Source organism: Rhamphochromis sp. 'chilingali', assembly GCF_963969265.1.
Source record: "Rhamphochromis sp. 'chilingali' genome assembly, chromosome: 20".
In the NCBI taxonomy this organism is placed as follows: domain Eukaryota; kingdom Metazoa; phylum Chordata; class Actinopteri; order Cichliformes; family Cichlidae; genus Rhamphochromis; species Rhamphochromis sp. 'chilingali'.
In genome coordinates this window covers 32,033,461-32,058,956 of record NC_137947.1, presented here as the reverse complement: position 1 = coordinate 32,058,956, position 25,496 = coordinate 32,033,461, and the positions used below count along the sequence as shown (strand labels likewise).

Genomic DNA, 25,496 nt, shown 5'->3' with positions numbered 1-25,496 from the left:
ACAGCATAAGTTAGCAGGACGATTGTAAGAAGTAAACCACCTCTGTGGCACAGAAAACCAGGATCGACCCTGAGGTTATCGGGATGAGTCAAAGATCCTGTTTCCTAGGCCTCTAATACTATGAAGAAAGACTTTAAGCTTGTCTAAGTAACTTCAGGGTTGACGCTGGGTTTTATTTTACAATCATTGAAATTTTGTATGCATGTATAGAAACATTAATATTACTATATGATTCTTTAATGTCATTTCACTGTACTTGCTGTCTTTTTAAACTGACCCCAGAGCAGAGACGACGGAGCTGGTTAGCAAAACAAAAGTGAGCCTTTGAACAACTATGAACTGGGAAAACGATGACGACTGCGGTGAGGAACAACAGACCAGGGCCGTGCAGAGAGGTTTAAAGGGGCGGGTGCCCAAAGTTAAAAAGGGGCACATTGAACCAGGCTGAATAACAACAACACACATTCATCAAGAGTCTAATATGGGAAGGGCAGGGCTGTGCTGATCTGAGACTGTAGACATTAAAAAGTCCACAGGAGAGATGGTAGCAGATTAAACAAGTGTCATGAGATAATAACAAAGTGCAAAGATTGGTGACAGCGCTTGGAACCATAAGGACACAAAAAACTGTGAGAAATAATTTAGGCTCTGCCTGTGAATCACTCTTTGCTTCTCTTCTTCCTTCCATCCCATCATTTCATATATCACTCTCCACTTGCTGTCTATCTGAGAACAAGGCACAACTTGCTATTGCAATAAACTATAATCTAATTATCCACACCTAACAACTCCAGCACTTAATCTAAAATAAAATGATGACAGAAAAATGTTATAGCCCTGCCTTTAGTAGCCTCACACAGCTCCTGCTGTTTCCTCCTCATGTCCTTACCAGCCATGTCTGCACAATGTTATATCATGAGTAATATTTTTTTTAAAAATCCATCTAAATAAAACACACACATGCACACACAGTGACATTTTAGACCTTCTTCAGAATACTGTATATACTATGGGCATCACGGTGCTGATCCAGAATCCTTACATATTTATTACTAGAGCTACAATAATAAAGCAATGAGGAGGGGGAAGTAATAAATATGAAATAATGTCATTATGATGATTCCATTTGTTTCACTATCCACTCTGTGCAGGGCAAAGCTTATTACATCTTTAAACTGTAGAGATACAATCATTTTACTGCTGTAAAATCCAACTTTTGTCTTATTTAAAATATAAATCTAATATAATCTGCTTCTTAATGTATGTTCTTTAAAATACAGCGTGTGTTTTAAAATATTATAATAATGCATAATTATGTGGACATACATATTAGATCATTTTTTAGTGAAATATAATCCCTCCAGAAAGGCAGGAAAAGCCCTGAAACTTACTTTAAAACTAAATATGTTCCCTAAATATGTGACACAGCTGCAGACCCATGACAGCCTTACACAGGTAGCCAGCAGCTATGACCAGCACTACCTGTGCAGTTAATAAAAGGACAGGTAATGTTTGTCGCGCTGTTGCACACACAGCACGCTCGTTTGTTTCAGTTCGTCAGTCCAACGTGTACGTAATAAGCTAACACTCCTGGGTGCTACACACTACAGTGTGCGCTGTACACCTACTTACTGGTTGTGTCGCATCAGTCTGTGTCTCTGAGTTAACTTGTGTTTCTCCTGCAGCTCCGGACCGGAAAAAATGCGCGTGCTCTTTGTGAGCTCGTTCCCGGCTCGTAACCAGCGCGTTCTGCCGTCAAGGGCGATCATTGGTTAAATGTGGTCATGTGACTGATGCAAGCCAGATCCTTTTATTTAGCAAAACTGTGATTAATAGTTAAATATTATTGAGGGGCACAGACAGGACTCCGCACGCACACATTAAAAATTATTATTTTTTTAAAAGTTGCCTCAACAAAAGGGCACTTTGGGCACCCATCAGGAAAGGGGCGGGTGCTCAAGCCCCTCTAGCCCCCCCTCTGCACGTGCCTGCAACAGACGACCGAAACACACAGGCTGTATCCCAATCCAGGGTCTGCAGCCTTAAAGGCCGCATTTTAAGGCCGATTACATGGCCCAACATATCCCAGAATCCATAGCGCGGCGGTGGGTGTGGATAATTTTGCAGAAAAAAAAAACGGCGGATGAGGGGCGCCTGAAGAGTACACTTTAAGTACTGAATTTTATGTCACTTATTTATGTGCAAATGTTTAATAACGAAGAACATTAAAACATTACTGTTGGTCACATGTCGGCAAAGTCATGTGACATTAGTGACGTTTGTACTAACTTGGTTTTAAAGCCTTTACTTTAAAATATACGTCGTTCAATAGCTGAGCTTCATCTCACAGAGAATGATCAAAGCTCATGTAGAAACAAACACATGAACAAAAGATTTTCTCCTTCATCTCTGTCAAACACAGCTGTATGACACGTTTCCAGCTGTTAGTATCATGGTTGCTAGGCAACCTGGGCAGTGCAACGGAGGTTAGACCGTCCCATTTCACAAGCCTCGCACTTCCGGCCTTAGCGGTCTTTAAGTACGCGGCCCTTGAGGATCGTTGAGGCTGCAGACCCTGAATTGGGATACAGCCACAGACTAAATACACACTAGAGGTAATCTGGGGAGTGGAAACACATGAGGAAACAGCTGACACTAACAAACCTAACGACTCTGTCAAAATAAAACAGGAAACACTGAGAAAACACAATAATCAAAGAATAAAACAGGAAATACACAAAACACTGAGTGGCAGACCCGGTGCTGTGACACAGACAGGACTTTGTACCTACGCTGAGGCTACTACTGGCTAATCTTCCCTCCCTCACATAGTGACAGTTTTTCCAGCAATGACATCATCTAGTAAATGAATTCATGGCGTATGCCAAATTTGGCAAGTTCTGGTCATGAGTTATCTAAAAATAAATCTGTTCGTCACACAAAGAAACAACTTGATCAACAGCCGATAAACTCATGTCATTGAACTTGGTCTCCCACTCGTATCTAAATATGCGTCTGAGGTCTGATCGGGTGAAGCGGGTTCTGCTGTAGGTTACCAGTGTTGCACTGTGCTGTGAACACTGAGGAAGTTTACCCACACACACAGACCAGTTCGTCCTCTTTGACTCCCACCACCCTCGGGAACACAAACTGGGAGTAATCAGGACAACACAGAAAATGTTCCCACAAAGGAACACACATGTGCAAAGGAGGCTCTTAAAACAAGGTTATCATCAAATCAGAGAAGCTGCACAGAAACGAAGGTCAGACACCAACGAGGGAGAATCAGAAGGACAAACAGGAAGTCAGGTTTGTCAGTCTTCTCCCAGCACGATGTCCCAGTGTAGCTCAGACACACAACAACACAGCAGTGCAGGGAGGACCTCTGCACAGGAGACAGATGCAGTGAAAGAATCCATGATGCAGTCTGAGCTCCTCCGTCTCCAGGTGGATCAATCCTGTGCTGATGGTGAGCCGCCACTTTTTGTTCGCCTCTTGGATCAGAGTTAAAATCCTCTTGCTGAGAGATTACGGTGTGTCAAACACCTGAGACCGCGAGCTTAGCTCCTCCTTTAAACTTACCTCAGAAAACGCGGCCACATGGCGGGCAGGTCGCCGTCTTTTCATTCTGGTAAACTTCAATGTTTATTTTTAATTCCTCTCTGAAGTGCGGTCTGATTGGCTCTTATTTCACATCAAACTTATACGTTTAGTTTTGGTATCGTCACTTTATTTTTGAGGTGCTGGGATCGTCCATATCAGGGAGCAGGCGTGCTGCGTTTCAGACCGGACAGAAAATGGGAAATTCCAGTTTCCAGAATGGAGAAGAAGCAGCTCAGTGTGAAAGTGAAACAACAGATTTATTGATCATTTCATCCACCCAACTTTTCAAAAAGGTTATTGACACAACACACATACTCTTTAATAAAGTGAAATTATTACAGGAAAATGAAACATAAGTTAAAAAGAGCACGCTCTGAGATCTATGGTACAGTTTCAGCGTCGATTCGTCCATCCTCTGTATTTGTTTTATAAAAAACTTCATCTTGATTCGCTGAGCTGGATTTCAAATGTTCGTCTCGATCCTACAGGAAGCAAACGTTTACAGTCCGATCTCTGAAACCCGCTGCAGGTTTCTGATGGATCGCAGAAGGATGGTGCTCGTGACGCACTCGTCACTGCACGCCCGCGGGCGGCTCCACGTCCTCCATTGGTTGGCTGCCGAAGCCGCTGTCGACAGTGACGTCTGATTGAAGAGAAGAATAAGAACGAGGTGAGTGGGTCTGTTGGACGTAACAAAACGTAAGCAGCACTTCGATGTTAGATGTGAGACTAAAAACAGATTCCAGTCGTCGCTGTTCTGCACATGCTCAGTACCGTCCTGCTCTATCGCTGCAGCGTGTAAAACATCAGATCTGAGCAGAGCTAACGGACGCCTCCGTCAGTTACCTGTGTTGTGTTTGTCGTCTCGGAGCTCGGCGTTCCTCAGCAGTCGGACTCCTTCTGTCAGACCGAGAGACTGCAGAGCTTCAACCAGGCCTTCGACTGCACCTCCACCCAGCTGCAAACACACACAAACGTTTAATCTGACCTGCAGCTGTCACAAAGCACACCTCTGCAGCTTAACGTGGAAGACTGCCACGAGCTCCTGTGAGATACATGAGTCACACTGCTGCAGTACCCACATACTCCACCAGGAGGAGCCCATGACATTCAGTTTGTTTCAGTTCTACAGAAAATCACCGAAGTCCCCTCCAGGTGCTTTACGCGGTACGTTAGAGACTCGGCAGTAATAACAGACGCGTTGCTGCTCACAGGTGTCACAGGTGTGTCTGACAACCTGATCGAGATAAACAGGAAACGTCCCTCACAGAGTCTTCCTCTAAATAATAAACTGACAGCGATCATGTGACTGTGTGCACAGGAAGTAGCAGCACAGCTTACGGAAACATCTATGAGCACCAGCGATGCTTCCTGTTTGTGTCGCAGAGCCGGGGCGTGGCTGGCAGGTGAGCTGTTACCTGCAGCTGATTTCAGGGTAAAGACCCTAAAACGGTGGCGAGGACGAACTCCCTGTTAACAGGAAGAGACCTCTAATTGACTCGGGCAGAGGGAGAGGCGGACACGTGGGGTGCCATCACGTGAGGCCGGCTGTCAGACGTGACCCCGCGCAGCCTCAGCGAGGCACGTGTGCAGTGGGCGTGGCTCTTACCTTGTAATGGCGCAGCAGCTGGCGGCAGGGCGTCGGACTGTCCTGGTACAGGTGAGTCAGCGTCATCATGCCCAACTTCTCCGCCAGTTTCTTCCAGGGGACGTCGCCGACGCTCAGCACGTTCACGAGCCGTGACAGCGTGTCCTCGTCGAGCCCCGCGCGCTCCACCTCTGTGGCGGCATCGCAGCTTCACGTTAGCTTGTTTTTAGTAACATCTGAAAGCCGATCAGCTAAAAAGAGAAAACCGACAAACCTTCAGTGCTGCTGGTCGTCGGTCTGATGTTCCCGCTGCCGCGGCGATCCAACTTCGGACTCTTAGATGGCGACAACACTTTCCTGACCTGAAGAGGTGATGTAGCCACACACAACAGCTTCTCTGTTAGCGTCCTCACAAACCGTAACGACGTTCAGAAAATGCCACCTGAGGGTGTACTCTGATTACTCTGAATCGATTACCCCGCTGTTTACGCAGTTGGTCGATCACATGTACATCTGTCGTCTCTACATCTGGAAAATATGCTTTTATTTTGAAAGTACAACTTACCTTTTGGCATTTAGCCAGGTCCAGGGGGGTGTGGCCTCCTGCAGGTCTCTTGCGGGGATTGGATGTCTTTGGGGCGACCTCTCGCTCTTTCTCTTCTTCTCTGATTGGTTCATCTTCATCGTCTGAGGAGGAGGAGCTGAAGAAGAGCGGCTCATCGTTCTCGATGGACTTATCAGCACCTGAGGAACAGCCCACCTTTAATCACCTGTTTGTTAAACGTGGCTCCGCCTCCCCATGTGTGCGTGTCTCACCTGCAGCGATGAGCATGGAGCAGAAGGTCGGCGAGCTGAGGCTTGCGGCTAGGTGGAGCGGCGTGTTTCCTCCAAACGTGCAGGCGTTAACGTCAGCTCGGAGCTGGAAACACAAAGACATTAATGACATCAGATTCACACTGCCGGTTGATGTAAAGAAGCTCCGCCCCCTGCTGTGTCTCGTTACCTCGGTGATGAGCAGGCAGGCCACCTTGAACAGGTTTTCTCTGACGGCCAGGTGGAGGGCGGTGTTCCCGCTCTTCTGCTCAGGCTCGTTTATTTTGGCTCCGCCCTCCACCAGCAGACGCAGGCAGCGCTCGCCGTCCCTCCTCACAGCCAGGTGAAGTGGGTGGAGGCCTGACGGAGAGAAACGTTTCGGTTACTTTCAGCCTTTTATATTTCTGTGTGTGTGTGTGTGTGTGTGTGTGTGTGTGTGTGTGTGGCATCCTCTCACCGTGGAAATCAGGCATGTTGACCAGGTGGGCGTGGCATTCTCCCAGGTGAGCCAGCAGGAAGCGAAGAATGTTGTGGTCCCCGGCCAGCGCCGCCAGGTGGAGGGGGGTACGGCCATCTTTGTCCACCAGGCTGGGGTCAGCCCCCGCCTTCAGCAGCACCTCCACCACCTTCACCTGCCGTGTGATCACCGCCAGGTGCAAGGGAGTCTGCAGAGGAGGAGGAGTCAGCGGTCACGTGATAAGGATGTTTGCAGCTTCCTGCAGCGCCCTAACCTGCCCAACAGGTGTGTGCTCCGTGCTCCGATCAGAGCACAAACACTCCAAACAGGAAAAACTTCCCAGGACTTTACCTGCGCATCTGAAAACACCTGATCTGCCAGTTTCTGCTTACCTGTCCTCAGACTGCAGCTAAAAAGATGAGGCGAGTTCTAGTTTACCTAGTAACCTGTAAACTATGCAGGATGTTATTACCTGTTACAGCTGGGTTTACTCATTATCTACATCAGACAGGAGGGGGAGGAGCTTACCTGCTGGAGGTGGTTGGCTGTGTTGATGATGCCTTGCTGCTGGCTGCTGAGCAGAGTGTGGATCAGCTGCTGGATCACACCTGTCTGATGATGGATGATGGCCAGGTGTAAAGGTCTGGAAGGAGAAACAAACACGTGAAGCCACCAAACAAACCTCAGAGGAGAAACTTGCTGTGATTGGTTCTCAGAAACACTCACGTGTCTCCGTTTCCATCTTGGATGCCACACAGGTGTCTCTGGATGGCGAGGAGGACGCGAGCGTCTCCAGTGCTGCAGTACTGCAGCAGGGCGGTGGCGGTCTGCCGGGCGCTCTGAGAGACTCTGCTGTTGAGGGCAGCAGCTGGAAACGCAGCACAGGTGGAGGTTCAGGTGAGAGAGCGTACAGCGGCACGTCATCGGCGTACGACGAGAGGAGAACAGTTTTGTTTCTTACCGATCTGAAGGAGCTGCTGACGGAGCGGCGAGTCGCTCTGTCCTCCTGTCTGTCTGTCGGTCTGCTGCTGCTGTTGAGCAGCACCTGACTGAGGGGCGGAGCCTGACATCTGAGCCCCTCCCCCATTACCGAAGCCAGAGAAAGAGACATTAAAAAACCCTCCCGTTCCTGCTCCTCCCCCGGCTCCATTCATCTCCTGGTGGAACTGAAATCCTGCAGAAAGAAGATTCAAAACTCAGGACGGCTGAGGAAAGCCCGGCGCCGCGTCCGTTTGAGTCTGAGAGACGCCTTCCTCGTGTTGATGCGAGGAAATCACCCTTCTCATGCCAATCTTAGAAACATTCCTACCTCCTCCTCCTGATCCACCAAATCCCCCGGCTCCTCCTCCTCCTCTTCCTCCTCTCCAGTGCTCATAGTGAGGCAGCGGCTTCTGCTTCTTCCTCAGCACCTCCTCTTTGTCTGCGAGGGAGAGAAGACGAGACGATGGTGATGGAAAACAAACTAGAAAGTGCGCTTTGTGTCTCTCGCTGCTGTGTAATGAACACCTGAGTGAGTAGGTGAGGACTGAAAGTCTGTGCATGGCAACAGTTTCCACTGTGGGAAACCCCAGAACTGTGACCTTTAACCCCAAACATCTGCGAGCCTCTTTGGGGATTTACCGGCAGCGCCCGGTTAGAATGTGCTGTGTGCAGCGTGGCGGCTCACCTAGGACTTGCGGGATGTAAGTGAACTGTTTGGGGTCACTGCTGTCGCCCGCCTTCTTCCTCCTCAGCTGCAGGAAGACGGTGACGGGCCGCTCGATCTCTGTGCTGTGATAGGCCGGCGTTTTGAACACGATGGCGTACTGCAGGGAGGAGAACAGTTACTCAGTGTTAAGTGTTTTCTTCTTCGTGGCCTCTATTAGACCAGCTTTGCATGAGTGAAGGCTCGAAATAATCCTTCTTTACATTACACAGCCCCTCAGATCACCCTTGGCCTAAAATAAGCTGTTGTAGCTCCTCCCCCTTTAAGACAATGCCAAAGAGCCTCCAACACCACGGAGAACCGCCCGTGTATGGTCTTCCTGTTCCACAGGGGGCGCTCTTGAGCTGGTAAAAGCGTCTTTAACAGACTGGAGAAAAAAGTTTTGCTGGTTTCTGTGAGTATCAGGAACATCACAACAGCACAAGCCGCTTTACAGTATCCTAAACCCTTAACCGACCAATCAGCACGCAGTAGCAGGACAGCAGTGCCTTATGGGAAACATCAGCTCCACTGCGAGCCAAACTAAGGGGCTGGTTCCATTTCAGTTCAGACATGTGATCCACGATGGATCTCTACTAAATAAACGCCTTATTCCTCTCTGAGCACGCTCACAAATGCAAGACTTTAAAGTGGGTGGGGCTTCTGTGGCTGGGAGCTACCTGCCCTTTGTGACATCATACAGAGCAGGAGTAGAAAAACCTGAGGTGAGTGCAGTGATGAGAGCATTTATAAAAACACTGACAGTCGTCTGTGTTCATTGTGCACAGCTGCAGTGCGTCACATGACTTCCTCTTTAATGACGTTACACATGCTGTGCTGTGCGTGGGGGCTTTCCTGCACATCGAAAAAAGCCACCGACACTTTATTAATATTATTTTCACAATTTTTAACGTCACACACCACAAACCCACAAACTGCAGGTTTATTGTGTTGAAGGCTGCCTCTGTTTGTCTCTCGGCGACTCAGACATTTCCTACGAAGCAGATCTGAGACGGGATTTCTGGCAGAGCTGCTTCCCCCAAACGCAGCCTCAAGCTGAAGCTGAGGCAGGTGAACTCGTCCAGCGGGCAGATGTGTCTGCAGCCCGTTTGGAGGAATTCCCCTCAGAGCGCGCGCACACATGCACACACACGCACACACACACACACACACACACACACACACACACACACACACACACACACACGCACACACACACACACGCACACACACATACCCCAAATGTAACCCTGACACTAAAACCACATTTTGAGTCTCCAACTTGTGGGGACGGGATATTGGTTCCCACACACACACTTACCTGTTTGTGGACGTCCGTAGGTGAGAAGTCCCCAAATGCCTCCCAGCATCCGTCCTCGTCCTCCTCGTAAAACCGGATCTCGATGTCATCTGAGGAGCACAGAGGCATGATGGGATATGTCTGCAGCCTGAGCGGCGGTGAAAACAAAGTGCTGGAGGTTTGTTGTTTACCTTTCTGGACTTTGTCGCAGAGCAAGAAGATCTCGTCTCCTCCGAGCACCGAGCCGCACGTCTTATCCATGCGGGAGATCTTCAGGTTGGAGGCGTTGGGAGACTCTGCAGGAGGAACAGATTTTTATCAGAGCTGAGCTTCTGTCAGCGTCTGCAGTGCGGTTCATTTTCTGCTTCTTCATCAGTTACATTGTTTACTTTAATAAACAAACTGGTTACTTCAGCACTAAACACGTCTGCAAATACAGCTCATCGTTACAAAGTTCACTGCGCTCAGATCAGCTGAGCAGGACGCTCAAACCTCTATCCAATCAGAGGCCTGAGGACGCTGCATGGTCAGCATTGATTTCGTCCACCTCTGCAGCACAGCGAGCTCTCGTCTAAGCAAATCTTTACTGAGGACTCACTGCTGTCGTAGATGGGGTTGGAGACGACGGGCTTCAGCGCTCGGGTGAAGGCGCCGGTGCTGTCCTGCAGGTAGGCGGTGAACTTTAACCTGACGATGTTCAGGTCCATCGTCTTCCCTAGCTCCTTGGCCTCCTTCACGATGGCCGACTCCTCGACATCTGCAAACACGCACGAGTTCGACACCTTTTATTCTGCTCGTCCCGCTGAGCTGATCGCTACGTGTACGGTCTGACGTTTGTGTGCGGACATGACAGCACGGCATGTTCTGATGCTTAAAGAAACAGGAAGTTCAAAAACTGAAAGGAGAATTCTGACTTTCTGTTTCTGAACGTCTGAAAGCAAAACGATTACTTATCGTTTCTGAAAACGAACAGCAAACCATTTTAAACGGTGACAAAGCGAAACAAAGACTCAGGACTGAGGTGTTCAGGTGAGTCTACCTGTCAGGTGACAGTGCGGCCCTTTGAGCCGCTTCTTCTCTTCTCTCAGCCTCCGGGTCAGAACTTCAACCACACCCTTCTTGGTCACATGGAGGATCCCCAGGTTGCTGAACCTACAGGAAGTGACATCATCCATTATGCACAGTCTCTTTTCTACATAAAGGTCGTGACTGCAGTGAAACACAGGCAGCGATGTGTTCAGTGTGTTTTTGTTTTTCTCTCTGGGTTTTTTCATTGCAGTAAAGATTCCCAACACTTTGCTGGATTTCATCTGAATCTCAGACAGAAAGCTGCGACTTCCTCTTTGGACTTTTCCCTCACAGCAGCACAAAGAGGCACAAACACACAAACCGTCTGCCTCTCGGTCTTTAAACTGTCTGACACTAAATCCAAACTTTAGAGCAACAAAGAGCACATCGAAAACAACATCCAACTGACAAAGAAAACGAAATAACAATAAAATAAATATTAAATAAAAAAAGATTCAAAGTGACCAAAGACTGACTAGAAGCTGACTCTGAGGGGGTCCTTGTGTTTTTTAATAATAATAAGGCCAAGGGGAAGTAAATAAAAAGGGAGGGGGTAATAATGCCGTGATGTGATTGGATACTGACGAGGCGGTGAGGTCGTTGGGGCCAATGTCGATGGTGCAGGTGCCGTTTTCGACGCAGTGGCGTCCAACCAGACTGTGGGCGTGGACGCGAGGAGGGTCGGTGTGCGTCACTAGCTGGACCTCGACCCGGGCCAGACCCACGTAGTTATTGATCTGAGGAACAAAGACAGCATTACGGTCTGCACGCCACAGGCGGGCTTCAGGTTGGACTCCATGAACAGCTTTAATAAAAATGGTGGATGTTCTGGTTAAAGGTGTGTAAAGATGAAGGCTGGAGGTTCTGCAGTGGTGAACTTTGAGCCACGTGTTGCACAATTATTACACAAACATCAGAAAACGTATTGTGGGAGAACGTTTCAAAACCTGCTTTAGGACACGAACGATAACGGGCCCAGCGTGGAGCCCTGTGGGACACCGGCTTTTACGTCATTACCACACACGCGTGGCTCTCTGCGGATAAACATTTATGTTTATTATTGCTAAGAGCTCCTCCGAGCGTCTCCACGCACAGGGAGATCAGGTGTAGTACCGAGCTCTCCCACATTTCCTGTCCTGAAAATACCCGATAAAAAAGTTCCAAAAAGTCTTTAACTGTAAATGTAGAGAGACAGCACGAACAGGGACGCTCATCGGATTCCCTGGATGCAAACTGTCAGTGTGCGTGAAGAACATTTGTTCCTCAAACTGTCGTGAAGATCGGTACAAATGTGGCGCTCGCCCCCACCTGGCTGGAAACTCCACGTCCACATTTCCCGATCAACACTGATTGATTATTGGATCGTTCATCCAGAAACAAATGTCCGAGGGTTTGTTTTTTAAAACGACCTGACTGAGTTCAGTTTTAGGTCGACGTACAGAAACATTGACCGCCGGAGAGGTGAACGTGGCAAAATGCCGAGGTTGTTATTGACGTGTGTTACCCACCCTCACTGTGGGGTACGTTCTCTTGTTCTTCTCGCTGGAGGCCCCCGGGAGCCCGCCGTGTGATGGACCCTCGCACTCATAACGGAAACGAAATCCCCTCTGTAAACACACACACGTTAAAGATAAGCACAGCAGTCAAGATAAGGGAACATCTGTATTTGTTTCCCTGAGCCGTCACGCTCACAGTTTCACTTTCTCTTCAAAGCAGTGCATGAATTCAACAACATTTAAAACAAGGCGACGGGTCTGAAACTGTTGTTCATTTCATTACAAACAGCTGCTGTGTGCATGACTCGTGATCTTAAACTTTATTAAAACTTTATTCTGAAGAAAAGCTAAAAATGCGACTGCATATCAGAGCCGGTGTGCAGGCTGTGGTGCTGTGAGCGTTTGCGTCACTACTTCAGCACTGGTTGCGTAAACTCGGCACTTCCTTTGTCTTCAGAGCAGAACTGAGCGATTTGCATAGAGACAGTCAGCAGACACGCAACCTTTAGCAGCAGAAACTCCCTGTTTGTGCTCGTCGGCTCTGTCCCGTGTTCTTATATGACTGTTGGGAAAACCCTGGATAAAAGGAAGTGACTGTTGTATTAACGTGTGGATCAGCCCGCCGGGGAAGCACCGCTCTGAGTCTGAACGAAGTCTCTTCTTCCTGTTTGAGCTTCAGCTCAGGTCGGAGCTTTGAGCTCATTCATCACCTCACGCTGTTCAAATCCTTTGTTTGTTTGCTTTGCCATGCAGGGCATCGTTCGGCTTCACGTTACACACAACAACAAACACATTTTTGTGTCGTGCTGCTGGTGTTACGTCATCACGCTGCATCCCACCACAGCTGTAGACTTTGTATTGTCAGAGCTTTTCTACTTCAAACTTTAAAACATCAGGATAAGACGTTAATGTTATGATGTCTGTGGTAGGCTCAGGGGAATAAAACTGGACTGGGACAAAGCAGTGAACCTGACTCTGATCCCTGTGGGACACCATCAGCAGCTACAGCACTTAATGGACCGTTCGTCGGTAATGCTGGCGTCTGTTAATCACTCCACCGGTGAATAAAATTCAAATGAGGACTAACAAAGGAACAATCACGTTTAAACCATTGTTGAAGATCTGAACCACCAAGAATCCAGGTTTATCAGGCCGTCTGTGTCTTATTGCTACGCTATATTGTTGACGACTGCTTCGATCTTTATCTTTGTCACCTCCATGTTTCCACTGCAGTCTTTATCCACCCACCGCTGCCTTGTCGTGTTTGTAACAGGAAGTAAGATGTGAGTCTCACCTGTTTGGGCTCTTCGATGATCTGAATGTACGGGCCGTGAGCTACAACACAAACACAGGTGAAGAAAAAACACTCGTCAGTCGCTGTGACTGATCATTTCTCAAAATCATCATCAACTTTCACTATTTCATCAGCGAGAAGCAAAATGTTACCAGACGTGAGTAAATTCTAGAAGGTTCTAGATGACCAGGTGTTATTCGCTGGAGTTTTGTGGAGTTTCTTGTAACATGTTACAGTACTGATGCCCACTAACCGACACACACACACACTTCTGGGTATGAAACCCAGACTGTACACGTTTCTAAAACTGAGGGAGGGTACTGGGGCGCCCCCAGGGCAGGATCAGAGAGCTGCGTCCATCCTGAGCTGTTTGAGGTTGTAGCAAAACCTAAAGATGGTGAAAGGCTCTGGACTTCACAAGGCTTGGTTTCAAATACACTCGTGTGTTCTCAGGAGCTCCTGACTCCAGCCTGACCGTGTTCTCAGTCAGACCCGTTAATGGTTCACCTTTGACCTTTTTAAACCAGATGTTGTGGTGCAGTGAGATGCTTCAGACAGGAGGTCAGTGTGTTAAAGGCAACAAACGGACTTAAATAACAAACACAAATGAGAGTCTGCAGATTGATGTTGTTTCCTACAATGGCACGCATCTTTTTTCTGATTAAGGAGGCAAAAAATGAGCTGGGAGTTCAACCTGTTCCATAGTTTGACGTGACTGTGACATCGTCCTGAATGCTCACCTGTCTCAGGCATGAAGGGCTCTGTCTTTATGTCCACTGGAATATAGTCGTACGGCATGAACTGCTGCAGCTGAGGACGAACAAGCAGAAACATCTTTAACAGAGCGTCGATCGATCGTCTTTACAGCTCAGACCTTTCAGTACCATCAGACTGTGCTGTCGGTGTAAAAGCACATGTTACAGTTGTGATGTATAAAGGCAGCGGGCCCAATGTCGATCCCTGTGGAACACCTCCATCACACAGGAAGCGGCTCGTTCGTTGTGCCTCACTCTGTGGCTTACGATTGGTCGCTGGCGGACATTCCAGACTCCAGTTGCCTAGGTAACCCTTGTAAAACAGTTTCAGGGGCTTCATAACGTTCCTGTGAATCATCGATTTATCGGCAAAACTGACACATCCCTGGTATCAAAATGATTGATCAGTTAAACGCGCTGTAAACCCCCTCGCAGCCCCTCAGATTTCTGCTTTTTAACGAGTTTCAAACGAATCGGTTATTTCTTACCGTAACTGAAGCACTCTGTTCTTTAACTGCCTCCACTTGTTTTACACCTTTCTGCATGATTGCATTCAGCTGCACAGAATTCACTCATATAGAGAATGAAGAAGATTTTAAATGTCATTTTTGGGATGCTTTACCAAATTTAAGCTTGTAAGTTGCACATTAATCCTGAGCCACGTCTACAGGAGCGACAACTGCGGCCGTCCTAATGAACGCACCGCGCTGAGCTCGTACTCCAGCAGCTAACCTGAAGCAGACACCCAGTGCAAACATCTGGAGCCTGTTTGGCTTGTGGTAGGCCTCCTCAGTTAATGAGAAGCAGGAACAACTTTATTCAAACGCGTTGTTGTTGCATCAAAGCGAAAACGAGCAGCAACCGACTGAAGCTCTGCGACGCTTCGTTGTGTCACCTGCACCTCTCGCCTGGTTAAATACAAAGCTGTGCTTCTTTGAATGAGAAGTGGCTTCCTCTTTAACTGGAAACGGAGTCATTGCTCCCGAGTCAACATCCAACACTGATCCGATCCTCGCGCACCGTATGAAAAGTTTTCTGAACTGGTTTTGTGTCGCTGCTTCCTGCTGAGGTCTCCACAGGTTTACAACAAAGAGCCCACCGCACGCTTTGATTTCAGGCTTTGATGTAAACGCGTCTCTTCTTTTAGACATCAAATAAAACTTCACAGATGTGCAGAAAACCTCTGAATCCACTCAGGATGATGTAATCAGAGGAGACCTGAAATCATTTCCACGTTCTCGTGTCAGAACGAACGGTTAGAGCGAGGCTCAGGCACGCTCGCTGATCAGCTGGATTAAAAACACACTTCCTGTAATGGAGAGAATAAAGACAAATGTAGAGAAAGTACTTACGTCGTGCTCGTAGCCGCCGATGAACTGGGCTTCAGTCATCCTGCAGCACAAACAGAGACAGTCAGTGAGAAGCGTTGAGAAAGTCAGAGGCGTGTCGGAGGAACCATCGGCCGAGCCGAGTCGCTTTAAGCCCCCTCAGGCTGAAGCTGAAAGTCCCGAGAGGCGGACAAAGACACAAGAGCGCAGCAAAGCGATCCAAAGTTCAGCAGTTTCACTTTCACGCACTCAAACACTGCACGACCTCTCTCCTTCCCTCCTTCTTCTCTGCTGTTTGTCTCTAATCTCCCCCCTCTCTCTCTGCCCCTCCCCTTCCCGTATCTCGCTCTGCTTTCAGTCACTTCCTGGAAGTGGCTGAGCTGAGGAAAACCCCCAGAATCCCAGGCCTGCAGAGAGAGGAGGCGGGGCTACAGCTGCTGATGTCACTCTGCTGCTGCCGGTGAGGCAGACGAGGAAGAAGAGCAACAACAAACAAAAAGAAAAACAGAGATAAACATTCGAGCTGAAAAATAAAGACAGAGTCGACATCCTGAGACAGTTAAAGTCTTTAAATAACACTCATGATGGTGTGAACGACTTCTACAGAAACAGCTTCGAATGGAAGCAGCCGTGTGGAGCTTAAAGAGCAGTAAATAACTACAGCCGCACTCTCACAGCTTATTTCACCTCATCAGAGCGTAAACAGCTGATGAGGTCTGCAGCACAGTCACGAGAGAGCGGACGAGAAACCGGCCCGACAGCGTTCAGCCGTCAGACCCCAGCAGTTTAACACTGAGACAAAGCAGCTGATTAAAGCTGAAGCCCAGCGTGAAGCTAGAACCAGCAGACAGGGACGAACCTGCAGAGGTTACAGCTGTGAACGGCGCTCTGTCACAGCCGGGCGTCCGGCTCCGCTTCCTCTTTGCTCTCTTTTCTGTCTTTTTGCTGGTTTCTCGTTCGACTTCCTGTCCCTCGTCTAACGCCTCTGACTCAAAACTGATGCGAAGCTCACTGCTCTCCCAGCTTCAACCCGCTGTGACGGGACAGCCCCTCTCAGCGCATCGACCAATCAGAGCGCTGTGCAGAGACAAACCCACAAAGGTAGAGTACGAGCAAGATGAGAGAAAACCCGAGGGGAAGTCTGCAGGAATCCACAGAGGTTATTTCTTTCATGTTTCCCTGAAACAGCTTCAGTCATTCGCTTGAATTAACCTGATGAAACATTTCTTCACCTGCAGCGTGAGAAGCACCGAACGCGATGCAGACACACAAACAACAGCTGAGGATGCCCATGCGACACACTTCATGTTTGTGACCTCGAGCAGACGTCCCAGGCTGCTTCCAGCTCCTTCAGCTTGTTTCCCGAAGCATCCGGACGCTCTACAGCCGAAGAGCTTCAGTCATTCACCACAGAAGAACAGCTGACAGCAGCTGCAGGAATCTTTAAGACCTGCAGTTTAACTGATGTGTGTTATCTGGCTTCACGGACAGAGAGCTGGGTGTCATCAGCATAGCAGTAGAAATGTTTGCTATGATGATCCAGCCTGAGGGAAGCATGTATGATGTGAACAGAGCCGCGCGCTCAGTTTGTGAAACTTTATCTTCAGTTACAGTTTGACTTTTGTGTAATACCGATTTGCACCAGCAGATGGTACAATGAGTCATCGTCACGCACATTATTAACATCTGTATTTAAAAAAACATGCCAGTGCAAATGTGATGTCACATTCTTCGTTTGTGTGTATTTAACCAAACTGTGGATCCTGATTCGTCTCACCAGTAAATAAAAACGCTGCAGGTTTGAATGGATCTGAAAGCTTCTTCCACCTGCTGATCAGAGCTTATTGATTACTGCACATTGTTCCTAGTTTAGTTTATTTGTGTCTTTTCTTTATTTTGTTGGATTTGTTCTTCTCGTGTCTTATTCACGGTTTGTGAGTCAGCTGTGAGCTGCACTGACCTTCATGAAACTTGTGCAGCTTGAATCTGGTTATGTTTGGTTTATGATGGTTATAAATAATCAGCCTGAGACGTTCGAGCTGCAGACTGAGTTTCTGCTATCGGCCTCACTGCCGCTCCTGATTCTGTCGCTGCATTTCTACCCCACACTGAAGCAACGAGCAAAGTGCTGCATAACAAGTAAAAATAAGAATAATCATTTAATAAAGAAAGACAAGAGAAATAAGATAAAAAGTAAAACAATGATAGAAAAACAGAAGCTGAACCCAGTCTGAAGCTGAGAACGATGATGAAGAGAAGGGTTTTCTTCAGTTTGAAGGCTGGTAATGAGGAAGACGATTCTGGAGTTTCACAACGCCCGGTCAGCAGTGCGAACCAATCAGCAGCTAGTAGGCGGACCTCAGTGAATGACACGTGACGTAGACGAACCCCGTAAAGCAGTTAGCGACAATATTTGAAATGTTTGTGTGCACGTCACCGGAAGCCAGTGCAACAATCAGAGGACGGGCCAATAATGGCCACGCCTCCGTGTCAGCAGCATTATGAACCCGCTGCAATCATTATATTAGACCTTTCTACCAGAAACAGACGGTTTAACTTCAGTTAAGTCTAAAGTACGCTGCTTTATCAACGTATTCGATACCTGAGCCAAATGAAAGAATCAAATATGACTCCAACATTACCTGATGTCAGGGCTCAAGATCTGAAGGAGGAGTTATGGAGAGTGCGACCGGCAGCTGATGAACGTCATGTAGGTTCAGAGGGTCATTAATATGGCCCAAAAAATCATTGGACATCCTCTTCCCTCCCTGAAGGACCGGCACATCAGCTGACCTGATTGGCTACCTCCCTGGACTTTTTTTGGGGGGGGTAACAACAATAATAATAATAATAACAATAAAAATGTGCAATAAAACGTCCCTTTTATTTCTTCCTTTTATTTAGTTAAGTTACTGTGTTGTCCTGTTTGTGTTGTGTGTCGTATTTCATTGTACTGTTGTTCTAGGTATGACTGTGCAATGACAACAAAGAGTTACCCGTCAGAGCGTCATCAGCATAGAAATGATCCGCAACATGTGGCAGCACATGCAGTGAAAAGACAAGTGGTCCCAGACCCGAACCCTGAGGTATGCCCCAGAGACAGTATCCGACAGTTCAGGAGATCCAGATCATGTGATCCACTGTATCAGAGCAGCATCACCACCGTCAACAACACATGCGATCATTAACAACAGACAAAAGAGCAGCTTCTGTGGAGCCAGGCTGAAAAACCTGCAGCTGCTGGAAATCCACGTCCTCCAATACGTTAGAAGGAAAAGACGAAGAGCAGGACGAGGGTGGAGATCTACAGGTGGAGCGTTTCATGCTTACGTAGACCGTCCCTTAGACTCACAAACATTTCTAAATGTTAAAACAGATGAGACAGTCATTTACAGGCAGGAGGATTCGACCTGTCAGTAACATTAGTTAGTAAGAAACGCTCAAAGTGATGGATCAGAACGTTAGAGCCAATAAGAAACTGAAATAATCTCAAATCAGATCCAGATTATTAACAGAGCTTCTGTCATGAAAACAAACATCTTGTAACCGCCTCGAGTAGAGATTAAAACCTTAAAAGCTGAACTTTAACTTTTCCATTCAGATAAATCAGATTGTTTCCACCAGAGCAGAAATATTTATATCAATATATACATTTGAAAATTTGCGATAACGATATAACTGACGATATAATTGACACGAGACAAAATACTTTACAACTCCTCAACTTTATTAGTGCAAAAAACCCCATCAATGCATTTCCACTGAAACAAGCAGCTGTTTTTTATGTGCATTAAAGTTATATAAACATGTAACAGTGCAAATTCCTCGCTGACAGTTTAACCAAAAGGCATTTCCAGTGGAAACTGGCCGACACATCCTCAGCATAACCATGTATAATATCCACAAAACTTAAAGAGGTCATACACACACAGTACGGTAATATTATGTTGAAGCACAGTACGTATCACTCCGCGAGGCTCCGCCTACGATAGCCGTAACGCTCCGACAATCCATCAAGCGGTGCTTCGTAGCTCAGCAAAGTCGTACTGAAACATTTGACAGATTTTCGAGCGCCGTGCACATAAAATCGTCTCGAGGTCAGTAAACACAACCAGAGTTCATACATAAGGCGCACGGGATTATAAGGGGCTCTGTCGACTGTCAGAAAAATCAAAGGATTGATTTTAAGTGCGCCGTATTTTCCAAACAACACGGTAATAACGACGGCCCGCTAGCATGCGCTACCAAAAATAGTGCTTTGTTGTGTATCTGACGGAGGAAAGCCAAACCAGTTCCACACCAGTGAAGCTGCAGCATTTTACAAACCAGTTCAGGTTCATGTTTTCACTCAACGATCCGCTCTCGCTCTTCTCATTCTGCGTCGCCGCCATTTTTCGGCCATGTGCGTATGTAAACAAAGGCACTGCGCATGCGCGTTTTACCCATATTCTATCGCCATATTTCATTTTCTTATCGTTGCCCAACATCATACCGGTGTTACTGTGAACGGTGTGAAATGACCCAGCACTAGTTTCCACACTGATAAACACATTTATGTTCTTTTTACTGCAGTGATACGAGTGTCTGAATCCACTATTGTTCTGTGATGAGAAGTTCAATGGAGGCATGTAAAATCAGGAAATATTTGCCATGAGTCAGAGAATATTCCCCACATATGAACTTCTAAATGTAACAGCAACAACGTCGTCTTTGCTGCCTGTTAGCAGAACAACCGCCAGAAGAACTTTAATAAACTTTAAATAAACCAGGGTGTGTGTGGGCTTCACGGGGACACAAACGCTGCTCTTTTAGTTTCTCATCAAGGAAAAATGAACTAGAACGACTCGAATACACCTGTTATTATTCTCACTACAACATTATTATTATTTCCTGTTGTTATTATTATTATTGCAAACATACACTGAGCTGATACAGGAGTGATGAAGAAAACCGACAGCGTCTAACGTGTATTTTTACCTGACAGGCGCAGACAGGGCGTCACTTATAATCCAAATCTGAGGATGAGATGGTTTGTCAGTTTTATTTTCTTATTCTGACCCGTATTAAACTGGCCCCTATTGTAAACATCAGGCGCTTCCTGCAGCTTGGCTCTGATTATGAGGAAGAGCAGCAACAAACTGAACGAATAAACCAACGTCAGTCTGCATCAGAGGTTCCCATCGCTTTCAGGTGAGAGCCATATAGAGTCAAACTTTCCGCTGCGCTGGGATGTTTTGTAGCAACCGCTGTTTCAGAAACAACCTCCATGCGCCTTAACGAGGTGTTAGTCATCAGCTGCTGGTTGTCACGGAAACACAAAACAGACTGAGGTCTCAGCTGGTCAGATGATTTATTTAATCTAAAACAGGCTGCTGTCGGCTTGGGACCGAAGCATCAGTCCATCCTCCGTCTCAAACAGGCTCCTGTCTCTTTAAAAACATACTTTTCTCTGATTGGACAACTTGTGGAAGCCTGCAGAGGGGCACTACGTACCTACATGTGAGCTGCGCTGAATGATGATTTATGCAATCCACGAGAGAAAGCATGACACGCTTCAGAGCGGCGGTCTGTTGGCGGTTTAAAAATGATTTCTTTCCTGCAAATCAAGTCAGGGGCGAGGGGGTGGAGCCTACAGCCGGAGGACGCAGACACTACGCAGGTTTGGGTTCATTTCCTCAGGTGATCGAACACACCTGTCTGGCAACCCACGCAGACACGTGGAGGACAAACACACCCGAGTGCACCAAGCGTGACACTGTCACATTTTCACGACCTTTAACCTTTTGATTCATGTTTGTGTTTGCTCTCATTCATCAGCTCACGGTCGGTGTTTCACTGTCAGAGGGTAAAAAACTCGTTTGGAGGACCAATCACATCACTGCTCTTTATGTGTGTGTTTGTGTGTGCTGCATAAAGCGCTGTGAGTGCAGTCAGTGTAACATTGAAGTGAAGTCGTTCTGATTAAAAATGGTGAAAAGAACATGGACCCAAACGTCTTGGGTCGCAGCAGATGGCCCCGCCCCTCCCTGTGCCTGGTTCTGCTGGAGGTTTCTTCCTGTTAAAAGGGAGTTTTTCCTTCCCACTGTCACCAAAGTGCTGCTCATAGGGGGTCACATGATTGTTGGGGTTTTGTCTGTATGTATTATTGTAGGGTCGACCTTACAATATAAAGCACCTTGAGGCGACTGTTATAAATAAAGTTGAATTAATATTACTAATAACAACAACAACAATAATAATAATAGTGCCATGACGATTTAAAACAAAACCCTGGCGCTGCAGCGAGCAGGACAGGAAGTGAGATACACAACCTGCTTTAACTTCAGTGCACAACCTACAAACCAAAACAAAAATCACTTTTTGGAGCTTCGGGGCTTCCGTAGAAACCACAGAAACATTCCTGTGCGTCGCTGAGCTTTGAGCAACAGGATTCCAAAACATCTCATAACAAACAGGAAACGCATCACAGCACATTACAGGGTTAACAGCAGACGTACCGCAGGGCTCCTGCCATGGCTCAGCGCTGACAACGACGATGATGATGATGATGAGGAGGAGGAGGCGGCAGCTGACCTGTTCTTCCTCCTTCAGGGATTTTCCTGTGGATGGTAAGCGAAGGGTTAATGACACAGCTCGGTGCTGATGGAGTCACATCAGTGGGAATTTCCACCCTCCTCCTCCTCTGTGATGTGTGGGGACGATCAGGGAGCTCAGGCCCAACAGACACAGTTAAAGGAGCAGTCCGCCTTCACCACAGCCTCAGTTTCACAGGGTTAGCTTAGCACAAACACTGAGAACCAATGGAAACTGTTAGCCTAAAACCCAACAGGAGGAGGAGGGGGAGCAGCTCTGGAAAGGTCACATTTACATCTGCTTTCATGTGTTTTTGGAAAAATGTTTTTCAAGCTACTCAGAAAAATTCATCTTTCAAAGAAAATGATGAATTTTTTTCAATGATTTGCAAACCAAACGAGGCGTTTAGGCGCCGTCAGAACTTTCTGTCCTACAAACAGACGAGGAAGACTTGCTGAAGCTTCGCTGCTTCCTCCAAACACAGTTTTCTGAACTTTGACTCTCGGACCTCAGCCTTATTTAAACTCTCCTCAGCTTCTTTAATCTGCTTTGATATTTTCACGTCTGTAAGGTAGAAATTCTCCTTTCATTCATTTTTCCAGAGCGGACAAAAAAAGTCTCATTTTAATGTAGCACCATCAGCACCATCAGCACCACATCTGTGCTCTGCGAGCGTCACGTGATTGTTGGCTGCTGTCTGTTGTATATTTGTGAGTCTGTGAGCACCTTGAGGCGACTGCTGTTGTCTTTGGTGCTTTATAAATAAAACAGACAAGATGATTAAATATTGTAACATCTGTGTCTAGAAAATTCTCTTTTGATCATATTTACAGTAATGAAGTCTGTGGATGTCATCAGAGCGCCTTAAAGGAAAACTTCAGGGTCAGAGGTCAGTGTCATAACGATGAATGTTCCCTAACCCTGCAGATGTCTGACGTCAGCACGGCTGTTTCACGGGTTCGTTTCGGGGAAATGTGCGAGCAGAGCCACACGCGTTGGATCCACCGTGAACACCTGGATGGAGGTGATGCAGGTGTGGCGGAGCGCCTGGAGCCGCCTCGGGTCACACGGGGTAAAACGGCCGACGGCAGGGCTGGCGTGCAGCACGCTTCCTGTTAGAAAGGCCTTGTTTCCTCTGGAACTTCTTTCAGGTACATCTGAGCCGCAGGTGGGCCACACCGAGACCACCACACGCCACACTGGAAGTCCTCACTCCGCGGCCCCTCGGCAGGATTCCGGAAACTGGCGAATCTGAGGGCTCGGTATGCGGTAAAGGATCATTTTGAACTGTGAAGCAGCTCAAGAACAAACCCCAGGAGCCGAGCACAGTGGCTATTTAACTGGATTCTTTGCGCCTGACAACAAACACGAGCCTGGATTACAGAAGCAGAACGAGCCAGTTTAAACATCACAGCGCAACCTCAACACCTCCAACACCTCCACACTTCATCTGCATCAAACACAGCCAGCGCTGAAACGACCCAATAATCGATCATCAATAATCCTCAGTGATCGAGTAACAGCTCCTCACGTCACCCCGAATGTTTGTCACGCGAGAATGAGGCACATTAAAGTTCGGCTGTGGTGGAATCACCTGAGTTACAGGTGCGTGTCCAGCGCTCGGTTAATAATTTTATTTTATTGATCAGCAGTTTGACTTTAAACGAAGTTAAAGAAACGTTACCTGCGCGCAGCTCTCAAGGTTCACTTCAGTCTGGAAACTCCAAACTGGATTCAGCAACAAGACCAAGATCACAACCCCAAGGTCACGTCCTGCTCCCGATTTTCAAAATAAAGCTAAGAACCCTGCACCTCTGATGTGAAGCGAACAGGAGAGAAATCAGTGTGAAAAACATTCAAACGAGAAGAGAAAAAAACAACAAAAAAGGAGGACAATAAAACAATAACAGTCGCAAAAAATATTCAGGAAAATTAAAAAACAGCATTTCAAATGTTTTTTTATTTATATATCAAAAATTCACATTATCTTAATTTTTATTTATTTCCTGTGAACTCATCGACTGTAATACATTCAGTTCAGAGATATCACTATTTCATTTGAATTTTTAGATTTTGTTTATTTAAAATTCTCCAGATAATTTTATACAAATTATTAAAATAATTAATTTAAGGAGAAAAGCGAAAAGATACAAACATTTTTACACAAACAGAAAAATTAGAAATATAAACAAAAAAAGCTTTTAATGCTTTGTATAAAAATAAAAAAAAAATTAAACTAAATTATATTTAACTATTTCACTATCCTTTCAAAATGTGCGGTAAAATGATGCTTTTGTTTTGATAATCAGGAAGTCATGTCCCGCCCTCCGCAACAAACTTGACTTAGGTCAGCTCGGTTGTCATGGTGACCGCAGGCAGGCAGTCAGATTGGAAAGCCCCAGAGCTGAAGGGGAATTCCGGCACCACGTGGCAAACTCTACCTACTGATTGGTGGATGGTAAAGGGGAGCCACGCCCACCCAGGCAGAAAAACAAGAAGAAAAAAACAAAAAAAACTTGTTTTTTAAAAAACGAATCAAGTTAAAAACTTTACAAAAATAGTAAAAACAAATGAATGATCATAAAGAGAAAAATACAAAAACACGAAAAATATTACATATATTCTTTTACTGCTCCTATACAGCTGTGTGTGTGTGTACGTGATTGCACTCAGGTGTTATTACGTTCACAGCACTATGGCATGAGCTGAGCCGGCCTGTGCAGGTCACAGTCGGGGAAGTACCCTCTTGTGTATCTATGAAATCACTGATTCGTCAGATGAGTCGTGAGCGTCATCGCTCATCAGCTCAGGCTGAGAACGGTGTGGAGGGAGGTGCACGCTGTTCCCCGCTCTCCACCTGGATCCACCAAACATGAATCCAGGTAAACGTCTCAGGTGCTTCTGCACCTGCAGCGAGTGCTGACGTCATGCTCAGCCGATGACCCATTAAGATTCTGTCTTCAGCTCGTTCATCATACCCGTGTCCATCCTTCAGATAGTTTTTGCTGTACTTCAGCAGGTAAACTTTATTTAGACAACACTGTCAGGGCCATGAACAGCAGCCAGTGATGCAACACTGCCACCTTCAGGTCAAGCTGTGAGACGCCACCTGCACGTCCACAGATGTCAGTCACAGCAGGGAGCAGAGGTCGTGCTGCGACAGCGCCCCCTGCTGGCTCCCCTGCAGCACTCCTTCGCACAGCTTACATTTTACGACTCAACGTCCTCATTTATTGACTTTTGGTGGTCAGAGTGACTCATTCTTCCTCTTCTGCATCATAAAGTTGATTTGATTTTTATTGTTTGTGTTTATCAGCATGTAAACAAACAAACGTCTGTAACGAGCCAACATGTGCACACGAGCTCACTCCAGTGTGTGACGACCAGCTCTACACATCAAACACTTTGATAACATTGTTTTCATATTAACCTGCAGGTTTGCCTTACAGCACAGGGTCCATCCAGCTTTTCAAAATGATTTGGCAACATGCAAAAACAACTGGAAACAAAACAAACTTTAGAGATTTTATTTTGACA

General features: G+C 46.8%; 1 protein-coding gene and 1 long non-coding RNA gene across 4 annotated transcripts; one reads left to right on the top strand and one right to left on the bottom strand.

The window, feature by feature from the left end:
- The first annotated feature begins 3,347 nt into the window (after window positions 1-3,347).
- On the top strand, window positions 3,348-17,439 carry LOC308388621. Of its 2 annotated transcripts, none has more exons than XR_013970139.1 (3): window positions 3,348-3,469; window positions 3,741-4,273; window positions 16,625-17,439. It is a non-coding gene; the product is annotated as an uncharacterized lncRNA (long non-coding RNA). The 2 variants fall into 2 exon arrangements; XR_013970140.1 differs by lacking the exon at window positions 16,625-17,439 and adding an exon at window positions 15,745-16,239.
- On the bottom strand, window positions 4,111-25,321 carry nfkb2 (nuclear factor of kappa light polypeptide gene enhancer in B-cells 2 (p49/p100)). 2 transcript variants are annotated; one of them, XM_080869455.1, is made up of 24 exons: window positions 23,644-25,321; window positions 21,884-21,985; window positions 15,411-15,450; window positions 14,044-14,113; window positions 13,304-13,344; window positions 12,022-12,120; window positions 11,099-11,250; window positions 10,485-10,597; window positions 10,044-10,202; window positions 9,637-9,741; window positions 9,467-9,555; window positions 8,128-8,266; window positions 7,771-7,881; window positions 7,423-7,635; window positions 7,188-7,329; window positions 6,990-7,104; window positions 6,462-6,669; window positions 6,195-6,364; window positions 6,008-6,110; window positions 5,757-5,935; window positions 5,466-5,553; window positions 5,213-5,382; window positions 4,450-4,561; window positions 4,111-4,246 (listed from the first exon to the last, which is right to left on the bottom strand). In XM_080869455.1, exons 2-24 carry the CDS (start codon window positions 21,898-21,900, stop codon window positions 4,176-4,178), a joined length of 2,706 nt encoding a protein of 901 aa, XP_080725581.1. In that variant the 5' UTR covers window positions 21,901-21,985; window positions 23,644-25,321; the 3' UTR covers window positions 4,111-4,175. The 2 variants fall into 2 exon arrangements, with proteins under 2 accessions (XP_080725581.1, XP_080725582.1); XM_080869456.1 differs by lacking the exons at window positions 21,884-21,985; window positions 23,644-25,321 and adding an exon at window positions 16,246-16,421.
- Between the last annotated feature and the right edge of the window lie 175 nt (window positions 25,322-25,496).

Coding starts and splice junctions, on each gene's coding strand:
- nfkb2 (XM_080869455.1), bottom strand. Junction 12,121..13,303: donor TCATCGAAGAGCCCAAACAG/GTGAGACTCACA, acceptor GTGTGTTTACAG/AGGGGATTTCGTTTCCGTTA. Junction 5,554..5,756: donor ACCTGGCTAAATGCCAAAAG/GTAAGTTGTACT, acceptor TCACCTCTTCAG/GTCAGGAAAGTGTTGTCGCC.